At 41.6% G+C, this 21,259-nt stretch overlaps 2 protein-coding genes across 4 annotated transcripts in view; one reads left to right on the forward strand and one right to left on the reverse strand.

Moving 5' to 3' along the window:
• The window catches only part of marchf5 (membrane-associated ring finger (C3HC4) 5), a 92,925-nt gene extending 90,677 nt beyond the window's left edge, over positions 1 to 2,248 (forward strand). The window contains exon 6 of the mRNA XM_060926244.1: positions 402 to 2,248. Within this exon, the coding sequence (XP_060782227.1) occupies positions 402 to 518 (117 nt within the window). The 3' untranslated portion in view covers positions 519 to 2,248. The remainder of the gene's footprint in view (positions 1 to 401) is intronic.
• Positions 2,249 to 5,782: 3,534 nt separating this feature from the next.
• ide (insulin-degrading enzyme) overlaps positions 5,783 to 21,259 on the reverse strand; it is a 61,401-nt gene continuing 45,924 nt past the window's right edge. For all 3 annotated transcript variants that reach the window (XM_060926246.1, XM_060926245.1, XM_060926247.1), the window contains exons 16-25: positions 17,811 to 17,921; positions 16,157 to 16,277; positions 15,169 to 15,260; positions 12,609 to 12,720; positions 11,690 to 11,857; positions 9,615 to 9,887; positions 9,431 to 9,492; positions 6,309 to 6,381; positions 6,154 to 6,221; positions 5,783 to 6,066 (exon numbers count right to left, since the gene is read on the reverse strand). In XM_060926246.1, coding sequence (XP_060782229.1) covers positions 5,971 to 6,066; positions 6,154 to 6,221; positions 6,309 to 6,381; positions 9,431 to 9,492; positions 9,615 to 9,887; positions 11,690 to 11,857; positions 12,609 to 12,720; positions 15,169 to 15,260; positions 16,157 to 16,277; positions 17,811 to 17,921 — 1,176 coding nt within the window. In that variant the 3' untranslated portion in view covers positions 5,783 to 5,970. The remainder of the gene's footprint in view (positions 6,067 to 6,153; positions 6,222 to 6,308; positions 6,382 to 9,430; positions 9,493 to 9,614; positions 9,888 to 11,689; positions 11,858 to 12,608; positions 12,721 to 15,168; positions 15,261 to 16,156; positions 16,278 to 17,810; positions 17,922 to 21,259) is intronic.

Raw genomic sequence — 21,259 nt, forward strand, 5'->3', positions numbered from 1 at the left:
GGTGAGAAATGACCGTTTTGTAGCTGCTATAACAAGTAATAGAACAGGAACGGACTTGGTTCTATAACATCATCGTGGCTGTGGTATGGGGGGGAAGCCACTTCATGAAATGCTGTCAGGAAAATAATGTACCGCGGGGTGGTAACAGTAATTACGCCATGTATCTGATCGTATTATACCACCCCGTTGTGGATTGTTTTCCTACAACAGTACACAGTTTTATTCCTTACATAATTTATTTGTAATATGTTGCCTATCCTCGACTTTCAATAAAGATCAGCTTTACTGCAGAATCGGACCAGTAAACCATCTTAAATGTTTAGACAGTGCTGTAATGAAAACGACCTGGATCTTCTCTCAATAAGCACTCCAATGCATCACCGTGCTTCCTCTTTCTGCAGGGTGGAATTGCATTTGTGGCTATTAAGGGTGCGTTTAAGGTATACTTCAAACAGCAGCAGTACCTCCGCCAGGCCCATCGCAAGATCCTCAACTTCCCCGAGCAGGATGAGGCTTGAGCAGCTGAGAGCGAATGTCTACAGCCCTTTCCAGACTGAGACATCACCGAGGCCTCCATGTCACCTGCACCATGTGTGCACGCACGTACGCAGAGAAAATAGCGATGAATGATGCTGCTCCAATTTGAGGAATGTGTATTTGAGCAGAGGGAGTGGTCAGTGATGGATGTTGCAGCATACTCTCACACATTTTCTGATTTACATAAGCTGTTCAGTTTTCTCTCCCTGAGAATGTGACTTTTTTTTTTTTTTCTCCTTCCCCCTCCTCTCATCACGTGTATGAGTAAAAGAGTCAGACTTCCTCACCCCTGTTGTAATCAGAGCCGGGAGAGGTTTTCTTTTGTGTATTTATTTTATAGGTTGCATTTTTAAAATGAAGAGCAGGACGTGTGGAATTCTACAAGTTTTATATCAATAAATGACTGATTTTATCAACACTACTCTGATGATGAGATGGATTAGGAATATTGCCTTTCGGTGATTTGATTGATTACTCTGTGCTGACTCAGTGATGTTAATAAATCAGTCACTGCTGTATAAATGTATACTTGTAACGTGTTCAGCCTACATTGTTTGTTTTAATGGTGATGAATGCTGGGTTTCTGGAGGCACGTTGCAGCAAATCTAAAATTTTAACCAACACAGTTTTATTTTCAGTTTAGACTAGTATTAAATGTGCATCCAGAAACCCGTCTCGGTTGAAAAACGAGGTGCGTCACATCTCCACCATGACTAATGTAAAATCTTTTTCTTTCAAGCTTGAAAAGCCTCCATAAGTTTAGTACAATGATGAATGTATGGAGAAAATGTGCAAGATACAAAAACAGGACTAGGTGTCACATTGCTCAGCCCAAAAGCTTAATTTCTAAAGAATAATTTAAGGTCAGATTTTAGAACCAACATCTCCAAGCTGACTAATTTAGGGTGCTGTTTAATGATCTAAAAGAAACCAAGTCCCTTACTCTACTCTGCAATGTTGGAGAAATCAAACTCTCTAATGCATGGACAGCATTTCTGGGAGAGTTGCATCACTGTCTTGACCTTCACTTATCCTTTGTGATCCTGACCTCACTGAACTGGAAGTGTTTAATCTATGGTACACCTGAAACTCCTCCTCTCCCTCTGATGTGGTGAGGATATTGCTGCTGGATTTTCTCCTGGAACTAAAGGGTCTCCAAAAGAATGAGGAATAAATAAGGCACAATAATGAGCTTGTATAGTTCACTACAGGACGCATGGCCTGAGTGCTGCATTATATTTAATGTTGAGTGATTCTCATCCTGCTTAAGAGATGGATTTAAGTGACTTTTTCTATCCATGTGATCACTACTAACTTCTGTGATTTGCCACTTGTATAAGATGTATTGTTGCTATAGCTATCAGTGTATTACATCGTTTTTGGGCTTTCTCTCCCCCCCCAAAGAAGATAGCATGCCACTATTAACTGTGTATAGGATGATGGCTCTGTGCTCAGCTTTTACAACCTGATGCACTCAGCCAGCCCTTTATGCAGGTTTTAATATCACCAGTTGCAGCACTTGTTAGTTTCATAAACCATGGGCTTACCCAACTGGTTATTGCCATTTCCAGTCTAGTCATTTCATTACTGTGTAACAAGTTCTTTGAACGTTAGAAATCACACAGCAATGACACGTGTATGACGGTACATAGCTTCTGAATTTACTTCTGGTTGATTTGGGGAATAAATGTATTTTTCCAATGCTTGACAAGGTGGGTTTTGTTTTTTAAAGACTGTTGGATATTTGGCAAAGTGCATTCATACAATTAAGTTGCAGCTAAAGTACATACCAAATCTTTAGCAAGAAGCAACCCAGGATTCATTTGATCATTTTTTAATTGCATTGACAGTCTCACACGCAGCAGAATGACAGTAAAATATCAAACATCTGTGTAAGCGGTTTTAGCATTGCAAGATGTTCGCACATTGGCTGGTGAATGTTGGATTTTTTTTCCTTAAATCAAATGCATGTGTTTTGCACTTATCAGCTTGTAAAATTCTGTTCAGCTAAACAACTAATCTTGTACTTCTGTGTTAACTTCATTAATAATGCCTCTAATTAACTGGTTCAAGGAAAACATTCCACACGACACTGCTGGACAGATTTTGGTACCCAAAAAAAAGTCTAGATAAAGTTGTTCTAAAGTTAAAACACTATACAGCTGGGGATTTAAAAAAAAAAAACTAGAAAAAGGTTGAGATGCGCTAGTTTCTCAATCATAGTGGATAAACATAGTAAAACAGCAAGTATGGTTATGATCTTTAAAAGGAATAACTCTACTACAAAATGACTGTGCACTGGTGTATACTTATCTAAATGCAGCATTACAGTTGCTGGCCTGAGAACGTTCACGTGGTCAGAAATAAAGCTGGTTTTACTATCAATAGAAAACAGAGCAGTGGTTAGGGATGGCAAGGCTGGTGAAGTCCTGAGAGATGCTCAGCTACTGCACCATGCACAGGAAACGGATGCAGATAAAACGGATCTGAAGTGCTTCCTGACACTCCAACATCGCTGATCTGATCGAGACCCAACACCACATTGAAGGACGTCAGGTTTAAGACACTCGCCCTCAGCCGTGTGATATTATTGCTCTTAAATGTAAGGTGCACGTTTGTCGCATGAAACCACACAAAAGGGCATGAGCGTGGAATCACATCTGAACTCAAACCAAAAATCCACAGCCAGTGAGTGATTTTCCTCCTGTAAACCACCACAGTAACTTAAACAATCCTCATTTTTCAAGAAAAACATTTTAGTACAATGAAAATTATATTTAAAAATGATTTATTAAAGTTCAATTTCAAATAAAATGCCAGACATCACCGAGTTATGATCCTTAAGAAAGCAATCTAATAAAACTGTATCATGCCTATCTACTCAGTAGCCTAAAACAGCTCCTCCAAAACAAAATACCAGATTTTTAAAACCTGTTCATTGGATTTAAAATATTTTTACTTAAAGGCCAAAACATTTCTAGTACAGAAACCATGTGTCGACAATTTGTTGTATGAACATTTTCAAACTCAAAGTGATGCAGTTTTGGGTGAATGGGCTCTCCAACATTCTAGCAAGTAAACCAGATTTACCCAAAATCTGATAAAACACCAAAAATCAGCATTTGGAAACACTGTATAGTTTGAACACCACCAAAGTGTAATTAACTCAAATCTTCAGAATGAACTTACTAACCCAGACGGCGCTACGTGCTGGTTGTAGTGTTCCAAAACCGAAGGACGCATTCAAATGAACACATCACGCGTTACCCGATTGGTGTCTTTTAACTCTTTACCCCCTTAATGACGACCCCGTGTATATCCCATAATGACGCCGGCGTGTATGCACCATAATGACATTTGACGACTTTTTTTTTCTTGTAAATATGTTCCAAGGCTGAACAGTATATACATACACAAGGGTGGCTGTAGCAACTGCTTTAATAGACTGGTACCAAAATCCAGAATTGTGACACCCAAAGGCATTTTTGAGACAAAGTCGGCAAACAGGCTTATTTTGTCAATTTGGGTGTGCCGAATTCAAATCTGCAATATGCCGAGCTCTATCCGACCTCTGTTGACCTCTAGAGGTCATTGAACTTTGGGCCTGTGAACGTCTCAGCTGAACCCAGTTTCTCAGCTTTCTAAGGAATGAAATGTACTAAAATGATTAATGAAGTTAGCAAATGGCCTGGTTTGTTAAATGTTTGGGTGCTGAATTCATTTTTCATTTGTAAAACGACATATGACCTCTGATAACCTCAAGGTCATTAAACTTGGCCTATAGGCCTATGCATTTAACGGCATTTTTAAACTGACTTTACTCCTCAAAAAGAATATGAACAGACAAAAAACAAATAGAAAGGAACAAATACAACATTAAATGCCAGTCCATGTACATGTGACTTACTTTTCACAATGAGAATGCCGAGGCGATCACCTTACATAGCATTGCATTACATTTAGCGGTTATTGTTTGTACAAAGCTACTGAAAAAAAGGACAGATTCAGCAGCATACAAAATGTGGGGGGATACAGGGTATACAGGTTAATCAGGGTTAGTATATATGAGAGTTTGTTTTTTGTAAAGGCTTTACCCCATTTAAAACAAAACAAACAAACAAAGAAAAACTCTCATATATACTAACCCTGATTAAGCTGTATACCCTGTATGCCCCCACATTTTGTATGCTGCTGAATCTGTCCTTTTTTCAGTAGCTTTGTATAAACAATAACCGCTAAATGTAATGCAATGTTATGTAAGGTGATCGCCTCGGCATTCTCATTGTGAAAAGTAAGTCACATGTACATGGACTGGCATTTAATGTTGTATTTGTTCCTTTCTATTTGTTTTTTGTCTGTTCATATTCTTTTGGGGGAGTAAAGTCAGTTTAAAAATGCCGTTAAATCTGTAGGCCAAGTTTAATGACCTTGAGGTTGTCAGAGGTCATATGTCGTTTTACAAATGAATTCAGCACCCAAACATTTAACAAACAAGGCCATTTGCTAACTTCATTAATCATTTTAGTACATTTCATTCCTTAGAAAGCTGAGAAACTGGGTTCAGCTGAGACGTTTACAGGCCCAAAGTTCAGTGACCTCTAGAGGTCAACAGAGGTCAGATAGAGCTCGGCATATTGCAGATTTGAATTCGGCACACCCAAATTGACAAAATAAGACTGTTGGCCGACTTTGTCTCAAAAATGCCTTTAACTCCTTAAATAAGCACTTTTTTGAATTTTGGTACCAGTCTATAAGGGGTAAAGAGTTAAGAACTGTTAAATTAAAGGAAGAAAGCAGTAAAACCATCAGCACATCAGTGATGGCTTTACGTGGTGAGATTTAAGCAAGCAAAAAAAAAAAAAAAAGTGTCTCGCTTGTTGAAACTAACAATTCTGAAACCTCTTTCCTTAATCTATTTGCAAAAGTAATAAATAGAGTAAAAATGCAAATTCCTTCAGAAGTGACGATGTTCAACCTAAGTGCTTTGCCTAAATTCTGGGTAAACTGGGGAGGGGAGGGGAGTTCATTTCTAAAATGTTTTTGGGGGTCCCCCCCCCCCCTTTCTTCAAGAAACACAGTAAAGAAAATATTTCCAGCATGTTTGAAAAGTAAAATATAACCCTTTCATTAATGATCAGGCAAACACAAACGTAAAATGTCCCTGCACGCAAAACCTACATGAACTATTCCTGATCAATCAAATCATTTTTGTATTCTCTAAAAACAGCTGTGTGTGAGAGAAGTGATTTTAAACGGCTCCTCAGTGACTGGGCTGAGAGTGCGCAGTGTAGCCAACATGGTGACTCATCACTGCTACGCCTCTGCCAAGTCATTCTTACTTTACACACGGTCAGAAGATGGTGTTATTGGCTCTAAACTCAGGGGTGCTGTGCGCCTCGGTCAAACCCGGCAATGCGCTGTAAATGGTGTGGATCACAGTTTGGCAGCCATGAAGTTGATGTGAGGTTTAGCGAGAGGGAAGAGAGGCAGACTCCTCTTAAACTCAGTCATGTCCTGGACCACCACTGGCTGTAAACACAAGAGTACAGAATGTCTGTGCAGAATCAGAAAATGAGCTACACCCGCATACATCAGTGCTGATGAGAGATGTGTTACCTGAGGCAGAGAAGGAGCAGGAGCGAGATTGACATCATTCTGAGCTGGGAACTCGCCCACCACTGGGCCTGGGATTACAAACGAAACAAATATTGAACAACCTGAATGCTATCCGTCCACATGGGCAACACAAACAAACTTGGGCGAGTACTTACAGGAGTCCATCTCCCGAGACAGTACGTGCACAGACACTTTGTGCCTCTTCCGAGCATCAACAGACAACAGATCCTGTCGAGAAAGAGAGAACCAAAAACAGTGAGAACGAGTAGCCTGGACAGGAACGCCTCCTTTGTCAAGTCTACACCTTGCTACTTATCCATAGACTCATTGTTTTGCAGGTCAAGGGGCCCACAGGGCCCCTCCTGGGGAAAAAACAGGGGCCCATTTCTACAATGGGGGGCCCAGTGATTATCCTTCAGTTGAAGCGAACCTAGCCCAATGAACAGCTGGGGCAGCCCAGGGGCTGTTTTTTTTCTTCTCAATTCTTTTTTTTTTTTTGGTATTAGAAGCCATATGAAGCAATGCAGATGACAAAAATCAATGCTTCAACCAAATATATTGAGATATTGTTTAATCAGTAGCAATATTTTGGAATTCAACCACAGGCCACTATATATCACATCTATATTATCTCTTCCTTGTAAATTATAGCACAAGAATGGATTTGTTTTTAGTAGTAGTAGTCGTCACCAGTGGTAGTGGCAGTGGTAGTAGTGGTTGCTGTTGCAGTAGTAGTTGTTGTAAATCTAGTATGACTAATTACCTTGGGTATCAGTTTTTTCAGGTGAATGTACTCTCTTTCTGCCGAAGAATGACAAAATAGATGTATTTTTCTTTTTTTCCTTGTCCATGTTTTCTTGTCTCTTTCGAATATTCGTACATAGACCGTAAGACGCCACCTAGCGAAAGACTTGGATCAGGTTTAACTCGCTTGGGACGCTACAAACGGGGCGGCGTATATTCAATATGGCGGCGGTCAAAACAAATTCATCCGATGCTGAAATCTGTTGAATATCCAGATAATTATGTTGGAAGTTGCATATTTGTGCAAGATTTTCGATATTGAGACCATGAAGTCAAGTAATACGCCACGAAACGTTCCAAATAGGGTATAAAATGCTCGCGTCCATATTGGCCCCTGCCCCTCTCGACAATGCGTTCATTATTCGAAATAGCGCGTTTTAGACGCGGGTGCGCCAACAATCTGAGTCTCTGCTTGTCTATATGCCAGAAATAACCTTAAAATACAGCACACTTACATCAAAGAATCTAACGAAGGAAAAACCTATCAGATAGTTGACCTTGCTGGGACCTTAACCTTGTTTGGATCAATTCCAAAATCTAATCAGTTCAGCTGCTGGTTACACTGATAATGCTACATAAATCCTACAAACCATTATTCTTAAGATATCACTAATGGAAATCTCTCTCACAATGCAAAAACAATAACTACAGCACTGGTTGAGGCACAAAAAGATGGGAAACCAAGCAGCTCCGTTCTATGTAAATGAAGCAATCAACATGGAAGAGAAAATAGTTTCAGCTCGAGGCAACATCCTAATTGTTTCGAGCATACATCCTGATGATGCCACAGCCGTCAAGCCCCAAAGCAAATTTACTCAGGGCAGAACAGCACAGGAACAAATCACTCCCATATTGTCAGCGTTTCCACTGCCAAATCATGTTCGCATACTTTGGTTATGCTTCTTGCGCTGGTACCATGCATTACAAACTGGGATATATGGGTGAAGTTAGAATTAATGCATACCACTGAATGGACAAATACATTGTAGCTACTGCTATTAAAAGATTGGTGTTGAGGGAAAGGCCATCACCGCCCCACAACCTCCAAATAACTCCTCCCACTTTCACAGGCATGTACGTGTAAGAAAACGGACACAGGAACTCAACCAGGACATGGATAATTCTAGATTTGGGTTGGTGCCTTTATGAGAGTCCTCTGTGGAAAAGTGACAAGACAGCATGGGAATAAGTACCATCAGGGTTACTTCTTGTGCCTGGTCATGACGTTGCTGGCTGTGATGTAAATATAGCGATATTGCGACGGAGCTACTTGTACTGCCTCAAATATAAAGCAATCGGCAGAAAACTCAAAACAACAAGCAAGCAAACAAACAAACATTGGCAGATAGAAGCAAAAACGTCAAATAGCCTTTGCTCAGACAAAACGTTCAGAAACAGGAAGAGTACTCAGACTTGATGCAGCTCAACTCACGCTGTTGCTAACTGGCAAAGGTCTCCGCTTGGGCTTTTCACAACAATGAACTTGCCGCTTTGTGAATGATGCGTCTCGCATGGTTCACATGTCTCGCGGCGGTTCATGCTCCAATGCATTCTGTTAAATACAGTCAAGCGGGAATACACGATATATCGGTTACCTTTCCGTTATGGAACACTGAGTGGGAATGAAAATTTGTTCTCTATTCCATGTGGTTTTTAATCCCCCGCTGGCCAGAAGGCCCGAAGGGGGATTATGTCGCAGCAACGTACATACATACGTCTATCCGTCCTGGGAAGCTTCTGAAATCAACTCCTCTCACAATTTTTGGAGGAATTTCATGAAACTTGACAGAATTTTTTTTTTATGTCAATAATACAACTATTGCAATTTCATTCAATTCAGTCAACATTTTACCAGAGTTATGGCACAGTTGCGTAGTGGTTAGCACTGTTGCCTCACAGCAAGAAGGTCCTGGGTTCGAGCCCCGTGGCCGGCGAGGGCCTTTCTGTATGGAGTTTGCATGTTCTCCCCGTGTCTGCATGGGTTAGGTTAATTGGTGGCTCTAAATCGACCGTAGGTGTGAATGCGAGTGTGAATGGTTGTTCATCTCCATGTCAGCCCTGCGATAACCTGGCGACTTGTCCAGGGTGTACCCCGCCTCTCGCCCATAGTCAGCTGGGATAGGCTCCAGCTAGAACAGGATAAGCGGCTACAGATAACGGACGGATGGCACAGTTGCCAGTGGGGGAGATTGTGCTCTCAGAACATTCGTTACTTCATACAATAACAGGTTTCATATGTGAAAGGGGCTTTGATCTCTCAACAGGGAAATCGGCTCATCTAAACAGAAGATAAAACAGTTAGCGTGTTTGGCTACCTCGAGAGCCACAAGTCCAAAAAAAAAAAAAAGTGCATCAGAAGAAACTTGTTACAGCCTTGATCTTCACAGACTGTTGTGGGACAGAGATGATCACCTGTGACTAAACTCTGAGAAATTGGGGCTTTTGTTACAAATAAGAAATGTGAGAAACTTACTTTGTAGAACTGCATAATGTTGTCCTTCGTTAATGTCTTCAGATAGGCGACTTCAATATTATCTGTTTGGGAGAGCATCACATTAAGCCACAGGCGAGCTCTTTGCCTCAGGAAGTTCGTTACCCACTCCATATATTTATTTGTGTGTATTTGAATGCAATGCAGTTAAGTGTGTGCTGCTCACCCCTGTCAAAATTGTACTGCTGGGATATGATCTCCCCCCAGTACTTGGCGCATTCTGCTGCCAGCTTCTTGGGCTTGTCAAGGCGGCGGATGGCCAGGGCCTGGATGTGTTTGTGGAAAGCTTCATCGTTCATCTCCTCCACATTCTTCTCCATGGTCTTGAGAAAGGCCTCCACCCGTGACTCGAGGTAGTGAGGGGCTTTCTCAGACTGGATAATGAAACGAAGTCCCTGCACGCCATTAGCCCTACGTGGACCGCTGAACACAATGTAGCCTGATGGAACAGAGATGCTGAGCTCAAAGGGAAGACTGACAAAAAGGATAACATGGTATCTTCAAAATTCAAAAAAGGATTTTTCTTGCCTTTGAATATACAATACAATTCAAATGGTACAGTGGTGCTTGAAAGTTTGTGAACCCTTTAGAATTTTCTATATTTCTGCATAAATATGACCTCAAACATCAGATTTTCATACAAGTCCTAAAAGTAGATAAACAGAACCCAGTTAAACAAATGAGACAAAAATATTATACTTGGTCATTTATTTATTGAGGAAAATGATCCAATATTACCTATCTGTGAGTGGTAAAAGTATGTGAACCTTTGCTTTCAGTATCTGGTGTGACCCCCTTGTGCAGCAATAACTGCAACTAAACGTTTCCGGTAACTGTTGATCAGTCCTGCACACCGGCTTGGAGGAATTTTAGCCCATTCCTCCGTACAGAACAGCTTCAACTCTGGGATGTTGGTGGGTTTCCTCACATGAACTGCTCGCTTCAGGTCCTTCCACAACATTTCCATTGGATTAAGGTCAGGACTTTGACTTGGCCATTCCAAAACATTCACTTTATTCTTCTTTAACCATTCTTTGGTAGAACGACTTGTGTGCTTCGGGTCGTTGTCTTGCTGCATGACCCACCTTCTCTTGAGATTCAGTTCATGGACAGATGTCCTGACATTTTCCTTTAGAATTCGCTGGTATAATTCAGAATTCATTGTTCCATCAATGATGGCAAGCCGTCCTGGCCCAGATGCAGCAAAACAGGCCCAAACCATGATACTACCACCACCATGTTTCACAGATGTGATAAGGTTCTTATGCTGGAATGCAGCGTTTTCCTTTCTCCAAACATAACGCTTCTCATTTCAACCAAAAAGTTCTATTTTGGTCTCATCTGTCCACAAAACATTTTTCCAATAGCCTTCTGGCTTGTCCACGTGATCTTTAGCAAACTGCAGATGAGCAGCAATGTTCTTTTTGGAGAGCAGTGGCTTACTCCTTGCAACCCTGCCATGCATACCATTATTGTTCAGCGTTCTCCTGATGGTGGACTCATGAACATTAACATTAGCCAATGTGAGAGAGGCCTTCAGTTACTTAGAAGGTACCCTGGGGCCCTTTCTGACCTCGCCGACTATTACACGCCTTGCTCTTGGAGTGATCCTTGTTGGTCAACCACTCCTGGGGAGGGTAACAATGGTCCTGAATTTCCTCCATTTGTACACAATCTGTATGACTGTGGATTGGTAGAGTCCAAACTCTGCAGAGATGGTTTTGCAACCTTTTCCAGCCTGATGAGCATCAACAACACTTTTTCTGAGGTCCTCAGAAATCTCCTTTGTTCGTGCCATGATACACTTCCACAAACGTGTTGTGAAGATCAGACTTTGATAGATCCCTGTTCTTTAAATAAAACAGGGTGCCCACTCACACCTGACTGTCATCCCATTGATTGAAAACACCTGACTCTAATTTCACCTTCAAATTAACTGCCAATCCTAGAGGTTCACATACTTTTGCCATTCACAGATATGTAATATTGGATCATTTTCCTCAATAAATAAATGACCAAGTATAATATTTTTGTCTCATTTGTTTAACTGGGTTCTCTTTATCTACTTTTAGGACTTGTGTGAAAATCTGATGATGTTTTAGGTCATATTTATGCAGAAATATAGAAAATTCTAAAGGGTCCACAAACTGTCAGGCACCACTGTATCTGAATAGTGAAATTTGTTCCAAATGTCCCAATATACACTGATTTCATGTGTGCGCGCGCACGTGACACGCGTACCCAGCTGTTCTTTGGTGCGTAGGGTATTGAAGCAGGGCTCGTGGATGATCTGACAGAAGAGCTCCAACAGCATGTTGTCATGTGTTGTTTGCATGTCCGTCTGGTAGTAAATCTCTATACCACAGTTATTATAGACATCATTCCTCTGCTGGTACACATACCAGCCACCTGATAACCATAGAGAACTAGACTTAGACAAGGAGTCATGACACACACACAAAAAAAGACAAAACACACAAATCATGGACATTTTGTACACATTTTATAGGACTCTGAAGCAATTTTCAAGATAATACAACAAGCGACCTTAAAACAATGGAGCTGGTCATCAAAACTGAGTAATTAGTAAACTTCTAGCACTGGAAACAGCCAGCTTTCCATAAAAGTCCAACTGCATCATTACGTTGGCCTTAAATGCCCATTTTCTACTGTTTCACTGCACCCTGTGCAGTTCAGAACCAGCATCAGAAATGCAATATTAAAGCAGGAAGAGTTGACAGGATTAACCAGCGAGTAAGAAACAACAGTAATCACATCACTGGGTTGACAGAGACAGCAGCATGGGTGTTATAGTGAACAATTCAAGGAATATAATTTTTGTCCACTGTGAATTCAACACTACTGCAAAATGTTTTTCTTGAAACAAAACCACTTCGCAATTACAAACCTGGAAAATCCACAATTGAGGCTGTGTGCTAAAGAAAAGTAAATGTTTGTGGTCTAGCTCATGTTGACTTTGGATTGTGAAACATTCACCTCTTAGAGGGGGGCGACACAGCTGAGACAGCTACAGGATACGTTACACGAGCATTAGCCAGTAACGTTTGAAATGTGGGTGAAGGTTGCACGCGTCCTGCTGTGAGGTTATATAGAGAGAGTGCGTGACGTGCATGGGGAAAAGAGACCTTCCAGCACTTACCATCTGGCACCTGCACCTCCCTGTAGCGAATTAGCTGGCTCGGGAGGAGGGGCTTGGTGTGAGCATGCTCAATCAGTGTGTCCTCCAGCATCTGCATCATACTGAGTGCAGACTACAGAAACAGGCACAGATATAGACGATTATTCACAAGCTGCTCACAAGTACTGAACATCCAAATGCATTCATATATAGGAACTGCTCAAATTACTGGCCTCAGTCAAAATCAGCTTCTATAATTACCCATTGTTTTGTTGCAAATAACCACAGAAATAAAGAATTCATAAATTTATCATCAACTATACGTAAACCATTTTAAGACTTTCTTTTTCTACGGACCTTGATCTTCTGTTACTTGAGGCAGAAAAGTATCCAAAAAATGTGTCAATTCTCACTACAACTAATCAACAAAACATAAAATCTACTGGGACATACAAATCAGAAATATGCAAGTTAGAAACGTGCCCCTGCCATTCCACAAACGCTGGCTAACATGATCGTGTTTGTCATGCTACATGGCCAAAAGTTTGTGGACACCTGACCATCACACCCATTACGTGGGTCTTCCCCAAACTGTTGCTGCAAAGTTGAAAATACAACTGCACAGTATGTATTTGTGTATGTTTTAGCTTTACAATTTCCCTTCACTGGAACTAATAGGCCAGACCTGTTCCTATAGGACAATGTCTTGGCATGAAGGAACTCAAATGGCCTGCACAGAGCCCTGACCTCAACCCCACTCAACGCCTTGGAGATGAATTGGAATGCCGAATGCACCCCAGGCCTCCTCGCCCAACATCAGTGCCTGACCTCACTCAGGCTCTTGGAGCTGAATGAGCACAAATTCCCACAGCCATGCTCCAAAATCTACTGGAAAGTATTTTTCAGAATACGTGTTATTTACCAGCTGAAAGGTCCGTATCATGAAATACCGTGATGGAGGTCTTGAAAGTACTGACTGAGGCCCTCTGGGCGGCACGGTGGTGTAGTGGTTAGCGCTGTCGCCTCACAGCAAGAAGGTTCTGGGTTCGAGCCCAGCAGCCAGCGAGGGCCTTTCTGTGTGGAGTTTGCATGTTCTCCCCGTGTCTGCGTGGGTTTCCCCCCACAGCCCAAAGACATGCGGTTAGGTTAATATGGGACGGCCTTGGGCTGAGGTGCCCTTGAGCGAGGCACCTAACTCCCAACTGCTCCCTGGGCACTGTTAGCATGGCTGCCCACTGCTCTGGGTATGTGTATGTGCTCATTGCTCACATGTGTGTTCACTGCTTCAGATGGGTTAAATGCAGAGAGGAAATTTCACAAGTGTGTGATGAATAAAGTTGCTTGCTTAAAACTCGCTTTCGCTGTGAACACTCATTATCGCTATCCATGCTGTAAAATTAATGCTATTTTCCTGAGAAATGCTGCCAAAAATTTATAAGATTTTTGATAATCTTATTTAAAAAAAAAAAAGTTTGTTGTGAACGAGCGAGTCGCCAGAGGTCCGTACCATAGGATATGAACCCGCTCGCTAGCCAATCAGAGCGCAGGATTTGATGGAAACCGCACCGCAAAAAAAAAATTAATTATTCGCCGAAGGCAAAGTGACCATCGGTGAAGAATAACTGACACAAAGTCGAGGTAATCATACCAAAAAAAAAATTCAAACTTCAAAAGCAGCATGCAAATGTAATAACGGTTCGACACAGGCTTGTCACACTTCTCTATGCCGACTCACAATGCCTTGTTTTGAAATAGATTAAATAAATCACAATTCTACCTTTGAATAGTTTTAGACCAAATGTTGTCGCACCTTTTAGAAACATTTTCTTTCATAATTTGTAATTCTTCCTCACTTACAGTGACAGAGCGATTGGCCGCCATTTTGCAGAGTCGCTCATCAAGGTGACTATCGAGAAACAATCCAAATTTCTCGATCAACCAGTGCACGCGATTTCCTATAATCGCCTCTGTATTTATATGAATCAAAAAGTTATTATTATAACAGCAAAGGGAGGAACCAACTTTGGGATGGAATGGTTAACAACCACATATGGGAGTAATTGGCTGGTGTCCACAAACATTTGGCCATGAAGTGGCATGTGTGAGAGTTGGCATTCAGGAGATTTACTTAACAGTAGCAAAACATTTCAAGATTTATCATCATGAAATCACTTATTCACCACTAATATTGGACATGATCGGCTTCATGAGATCACAAACTGCGCTCCTACACTTTCTGAAATGTCTTCGACGTTCGGAATCAATTTTTAATACAAAAAAACACAGTCGGTGTTAAATAAAAGTAATAATGTAGTGCCATGTTAGTAAACGTAATTCATAATCGGCCACCAAGGAGTTGCTCATCGTTTAAACATCTGGTTTTTGCGTGCTGGGATACATCGGTTAGAGGACACAGCATTTCAGCAGCAGAGCCCAACACTTCCTTATTTATCTGGCTCAGGGGATGAACACATGCCCGTCTGTCACATCTCAGGAGACCTTTTGTAATGCAGTAAAAAAACTACCTCATTCTTCTTACTTCCTCATACATACAATCAACCGTCACAGGTTTCAAACCAACCTGTTTGGTGATGTTGCCATGCAGCAGGGCTTCAATGTGTAACCGTGACAACAGCTGAGGTATGAAGGCCTTGAGGCGGGGCAGAGTGACATCTGAAATAGATTCAGACATATGCAAATCAATCACTGAGCCATTCTCAGGCATTATCTAGGCAATGCAGCAAAACAGGGTGTCATTACTTTGTATATGCGCGCAAACGCGCTAATTAACAGACAAAGCTTTTTTCCCCCGCTCGCAATAATTCACAGCAGTGTACACACGGTATAGAAATGTTCACTCTAAATTCACACAGCATCTGACCCAGATTCAGACAGAGCCGAGTGACTGAAGTAACACAAGATGAGCAATCAACGAGAAACAGGAAAAGCTCATATAACCAGGGAAGAAAATGAGAAAGGAGGAAAGAAAGAACTTTAGTCATATTAACAAGCTAAAGGCAAAAGCCTGATGAAGAGATTGACACACAAGGACAGGACAGAGGGAGAAATCTGATCTTGACTAACAGCTAAAGACCTTATGACAGCCCTTGGCAAAGGGAACAGTCGGAAAAAATGGATAACAATGATGAGACAAAAATCAACGATGTGTGAAACATCTGTTTCTAAATGCAAAACAGCACTATAGCCTTTCACAAGGCATGGAGCGTCCAGCGTTTCTAAGAGTAATTTTCCCGTCACGTCCTTGCTCCATATGGACGCCAAAGGCAAGTAATTATTGTGCCTTATCTTCAGAAATGCCCATTTCACCAAAAAATCATTTTGAGACACTGAATCATCCAGAAAAACAAGTCTTAAAAAAAAAACAAAAACATTATTAGTTGCATAACGTGCCAAATTTTAGCCAGGATTAGCTTTAAGTACAGTTATGTAAGTAAGCTCTAAATGCTGCATGTTAACATCACTATCCATCTTGCTATTCATATCAATGATTCATCCCTGACAGCATACTTGTGCAACTATGTGGGTGCGTGTACATGCATTTAACTCACCATCCAGTGCTTCTTTGAGCTCATCTTTGGTCCAAGCCACCTCAGTCATGAGCAGCCTCAGGTAATACATGGCATGCTGGTGAGGCTGTTCTGCCCGGAAATTATTTAGAGACCTCATATACTGCAAACGGACCACATAAGATCACATTTTAAAAAAATAAAATAAAAAAAAAAAGCAAAAGCCAGAATTGCTGAAAAACTTCTTCAGATAAAAATTGCGTTGGCTATTCAGTTTGTGGAACAAGATTAAAAATGTTAGACAGGATTGCCAGTTCTACACGAACACACAATCATCAGGTTACTAACGCTACGTTCACACTGCAAGGTTTAATGCTCAATTCCGATTTTTTTGTGAAATCCGATTTTTTTGTGAGGTCGTTCACATTAACAAATATATGCGACTTGTATGTGATCCTCAGTATGAACGAAAAGCGACCTAAAAGTGTTCCGCATGCGCATTGCAGGATACGACGACGTCACACACAGTGAGCATGGCCAGTGTTTACGGAAATAAAACCGCCCGGTTGCGGTATGACCCATCCAATCTAGCTTAAATAGCTGTATCCCCCCAAATGGAAATCAGCTCCCTAACCTCTGCGTCCTTCCATTGAGAAGATTCAGAACCTTCACAGCCCGAAGCGTCCCTCGCATTGATGTCATGCGCCATGTTGTTGTAACTTTTTTTTGAGAGGCCCGCCGCCTACTTCAGCGCAGAATAGTGACGTTTGTGGCTTGTTGATGACGTGTAAGTCGGATGAATGCAACCTGGCGGTTCAGACTGAAGTCGCATATGAAAAGAGCGGATAGGGATCGGAATCAGGACCACATATCCAAACGGCCTGGGTCGGATTTGAAAAAAATCGGATCTGTGTCGTTCATATTATCAATAAAAGATCGGATACAGGTCACATATGGGCGAAAAGATCGGATTTGAGTCACTTCAGCCTGCAGTGTGAACGTAGCCTAAAACCTAAAGCTGCGGTGTTATTTTATGGCTACAAATATTTAACATACCCAAGATAAAGCTTTTGATATTTAGCATTACATTAGAGGCGTGAGAAATCAAATGTGACCAGGATGAAGTCAGAGATCGATCTTTAAAGCAGGGGCTGTCAAACCTTTTTATAGTTGGGGATCCCTTTAAATCCACTTTGCATAAATTTTACAAACGTACTAGTAAAAATAGGCACATTATTAAAATGTGTACAATAGTTTCAATTTTGGCTGGGTTTTTTTCCCTGGGCTTTTAACCCAAGGAATTAATTAGGATTAGGTTTTTCCACAGATTTTCCTTCTTTAATTTAGCCATGGTCAATTCCCCTCCCACGTCACACAGTATCTACCACTCAGGGAGGGGGAGGCCATCATACGCTTTCTCCAAGCCTCCCCCTCCCAACTGCAGCTTTTCAACCTGCTACTCTGGTAACATCAGGAGTGGCAGGGAAAGCTGAGGACCGCCCACCTCTGGACGCATGAGCTCACAGATACTCATGATTGGTTAAGTGTTAGGGTACGCCACTCCTCCCTCGGGTCACACCCAGCCACGGATGGCTGTGGCATCATCAGGATTCAAACCTCGCCAAATGATAGGGCAAACGCTTTTCTGTTGTGCCACACAGGAGTTTTAATTCCAAGATGTGTGTGCGCTGCTCACCGCCTCCTTGATGATGTCGAAGCGTTTCTCATCAATCTCAAACGTGGCCATTTTCTCAATGATCTTCTTCAGCAGGATGTGCTGCTTGTCATTGTAACCCTTTACCGACAGCTGTAGCAGAGAGACAGAAAGTTAGTTCAGAAATCTTTCATACCCACTTAAAGTGTGGGCAGAGTATAGGAGCACTGTGAGATGAACACTGAATGTGGAACTAGCTAAGACACCTGGCAGCCCCACGAGTCCCAAACTGGCACACAGTCCAGAAAATAATCGTTTAATTCACTAAAATGTCAGTCTTTACATGGAGAACCCCATGAGATGTACTCACACACACAGCTAAAAACAGAGAATAAACCCAATTGATCTCAACCAACTGTAGAGGAAGGGGGAGCATGTTAATAATTTTTTGCATGACACCGCTACCGAGATAATGAATAATCAAGGCAGTACAAGAAAAGCATGCAAAGCAAAGAGTAATGCAACCAGGCGGCAAAATGTCAGCATAAACACACAGATGCCATTCACTTCATTCCCTCTTCACCTGCACAGGACTGGCTTCCCTTAGACCACACTTCAGCAAGTCAATAACTAAAACTACAAACAATTTATAGATTGTTAGCCAAACATAAAAAATAAAAAAAATCATAATTCATAGTTACAGTGCCTTGAAAAAGTATTCATACCCCTTGAACTTTTTCACATTTTTCCACCTTACAACCACAAACTTAAAAGTTTGAGATTTTATGTGATAGACCAACACAGTAGCACATAATTGTGAAGTGAAACGAAAATGATAAAATGGTCTTCAAAATTTTAAACAAATAAAAATCTGAAAAATGTGATGTGCATTAGTATTCAGCCCCCTGTACTCTGATACCTCTAAATACAATCCAGTGCAATCAATTGCCTTCAGAAGTCATCTAATTAGTTAATAGAGTCCTACTGTGTGTAATTTACTCTCAGCATAAATACACTTGTTCTGTGAAGGCCTCAGTGGTTTGTTAGAGAACACTGAAGAACAAACAGCATCATGAAGACCAAAGAACTCACCAGACAGGTCAGGGATAAAGTTCTGGAGAAGTTTAAAGCAGGGTTCGGTTATAAAAAAAAAAAATATCCCAAGCTCTGAACATCTCAAGAAGCACTGTTCAATCCATCATTCAAAAATGGAAAAAAGTATGGCACAACTGCAAACCTACCAAGACATGGCCGTCCACCTAAACTGACAGAGCGAGCAAGGAGAGCACTGGTCAGAGAAGCAGCCAAGAGGCCCATGATCACTCTGGAGGAGCTGCAGAAATCCACAGCTCAGGTGGGAGAATCTGTGCACAGGACAACTATAAGTCGTACACTCCACAAATCTGGCCTTTTTGGAAGAGTGGCAAGAAGAAAGCCATTGTTGAAAGACAGGCATAAGAAGTCCCGTTTGCAGTTTGCCAGAAGCCATGTAGGGGACACAGCAAACATGTGGAAGAAGGTGCTTCGGTCAGATGAGACCAAAGTTGAACTTTTTGGCCTAAATGCAAAGTGCTATGTGTGGTGGAAAACTAACACTGCTCATCACCCTGCACACACCATCCCCACTGTGAAACATGGTGGTGGCAGCATCATGCTATGGGGATGCTTTTCTTCAGCAGGGACAGGGAAGCTGGTCAGAGTTGATGGGAAGATGGATGGAACTAAATACAGGGCAATCCTGGAAGAAAACCTGTTGGAGGCTGCAAAAGACTTGAGACTGGGAAGGAGATTCACCTTCCAGCAAGACAATGACCCTAAACATACAGCCAGAGCTACAATGGAATGGTTTAGATCAAAGAATATTCATGTGTTAGAATGGCCCAGTCAAAGTCCAGACCTAAATCCCATTGAGCAAAAAAAAAAAAACTTTTAAAGTTCGTGGTTGTAAGGTGGAAAAATGTGAAAAAGTTCAAGGGGTATGAATACTTTTTCAAGGCACTGTACCATCAATCTGAGACACTGGCACTTTTTTTTTAATGCCTAAACCGTGCTATAATATTAATGTGGTCTACATGAGCAGGTCCAAGTGCAGAGTTAGTGTGTTAGACTGGCAAGTTCATGAAGGAAGCCACCCTACTGGAACAGAATGTTCGACAATTTCTACAAATATGGCAACAAACCAGCGAACCATCATAAGCACAAATGGAGTGGTGAACAGAACTGCCCTTATAAGGTAAAATCAAGTGCGAGAAAAAAAGATAAACATATCTGCAAGTTTCCTGAACCCACTGAAACGCAGCGATTTGACCACGACTGACATTTTTCGGTGGCTAAAGCGGACTGTTGGTTTTTTCTTAATGGCCTGTCAAAACGGAACATCCTGAGTGCTGGTATGCTTTTTTCAGTAGCCTTGACAACGGTGTAAAAACATTAGTTGTACAGTCACAAGCGGCATTGACAGGCCCTCGTACCTCTGGTGCCATCATCAGATTAACACAACACAATTTAAAAAAAAAAAAAAAAAAGTTTGTTTTCTGAAAGCATGCGAAATGCCTCCCAGTATTGGTGAATTAACACCACGAGCATGTTCTAGCCACATAAACCTACATGGTGACTCTTGTCTGGAGTGGGGTTTAACTCCCTGCTGTGCCCTTGTTTACAAAAGTGGCTAAATTATGTACAATTTCTTAACATTTCCCACCTACACCACAGCCAAATCACTTGCTGAAGTACTGGTAAACAAATATTACTGTTATTCACATTCATGTGCAAAAACAAACCATCATTATTCAAAACAAATTAAGAAAAAAGAACCTTTTAACATCTCATTATGCTAAACTACTATACACACACACACGCTTAATCTTTACACGTCACCCGTTCATGTAACCTACAACAGTACTATAACCCCCTTACATGTGCTGTGTAAATATGCATCTGACAAATTTTCTTTACTTCCATATCTCATCTCATTATCTCTAGCCGCTTTATCCTGTTCTACAGGGTCGCAGGCAAGCTGGAGCCTATCCCAGCTGACTACGGGCGAAAGGCGGGGTACACCCTGGACAAGTCGCCAGGTCATCACAGGGCTGACACATAGACACAGACAACCATTCACACTCACATTCACACCTACGCTCAATTTAGAGTCACCAGTTAACCTAACCTGCATGTCTTTGGACTGTGGGGGAAACCGGAGCACCCGGAGGAAACCCACGCAGACACGGGGAGAACATGCGAACTCCGCACAGAAAGGCCCTCGCCGGCCACGGGGCTCGAACCCAGGACCTTCTTGCTGTGAGGTGACGGCGCTGACCACTACACCACCGTGCCGCCTTTGCTTCCATATATAATGGTAAAACGCATGTAAAACCTCATTTTCAAACACTGCCTTTACTTTACGTGTGCGCAAAACAAGTCAAAAGTTGTAAGCTTTGGATGCATCAGTTTTTGCACATCAACTACAAGGACACGGTTTCGGTACGAATCAT

This window comes from Neoarius graeffei, chromosome 7 (assembly GCF_027579695.1).
Source record: "Neoarius graeffei isolate fNeoGra1 chromosome 7, fNeoGra1.pri, whole genome shotgun sequence".
Classification (NCBI taxonomy): Eukaryota; Metazoa; Chordata; class Actinopteri; order Siluriformes; family Ariidae; genus Neoarius; species Neoarius graeffei.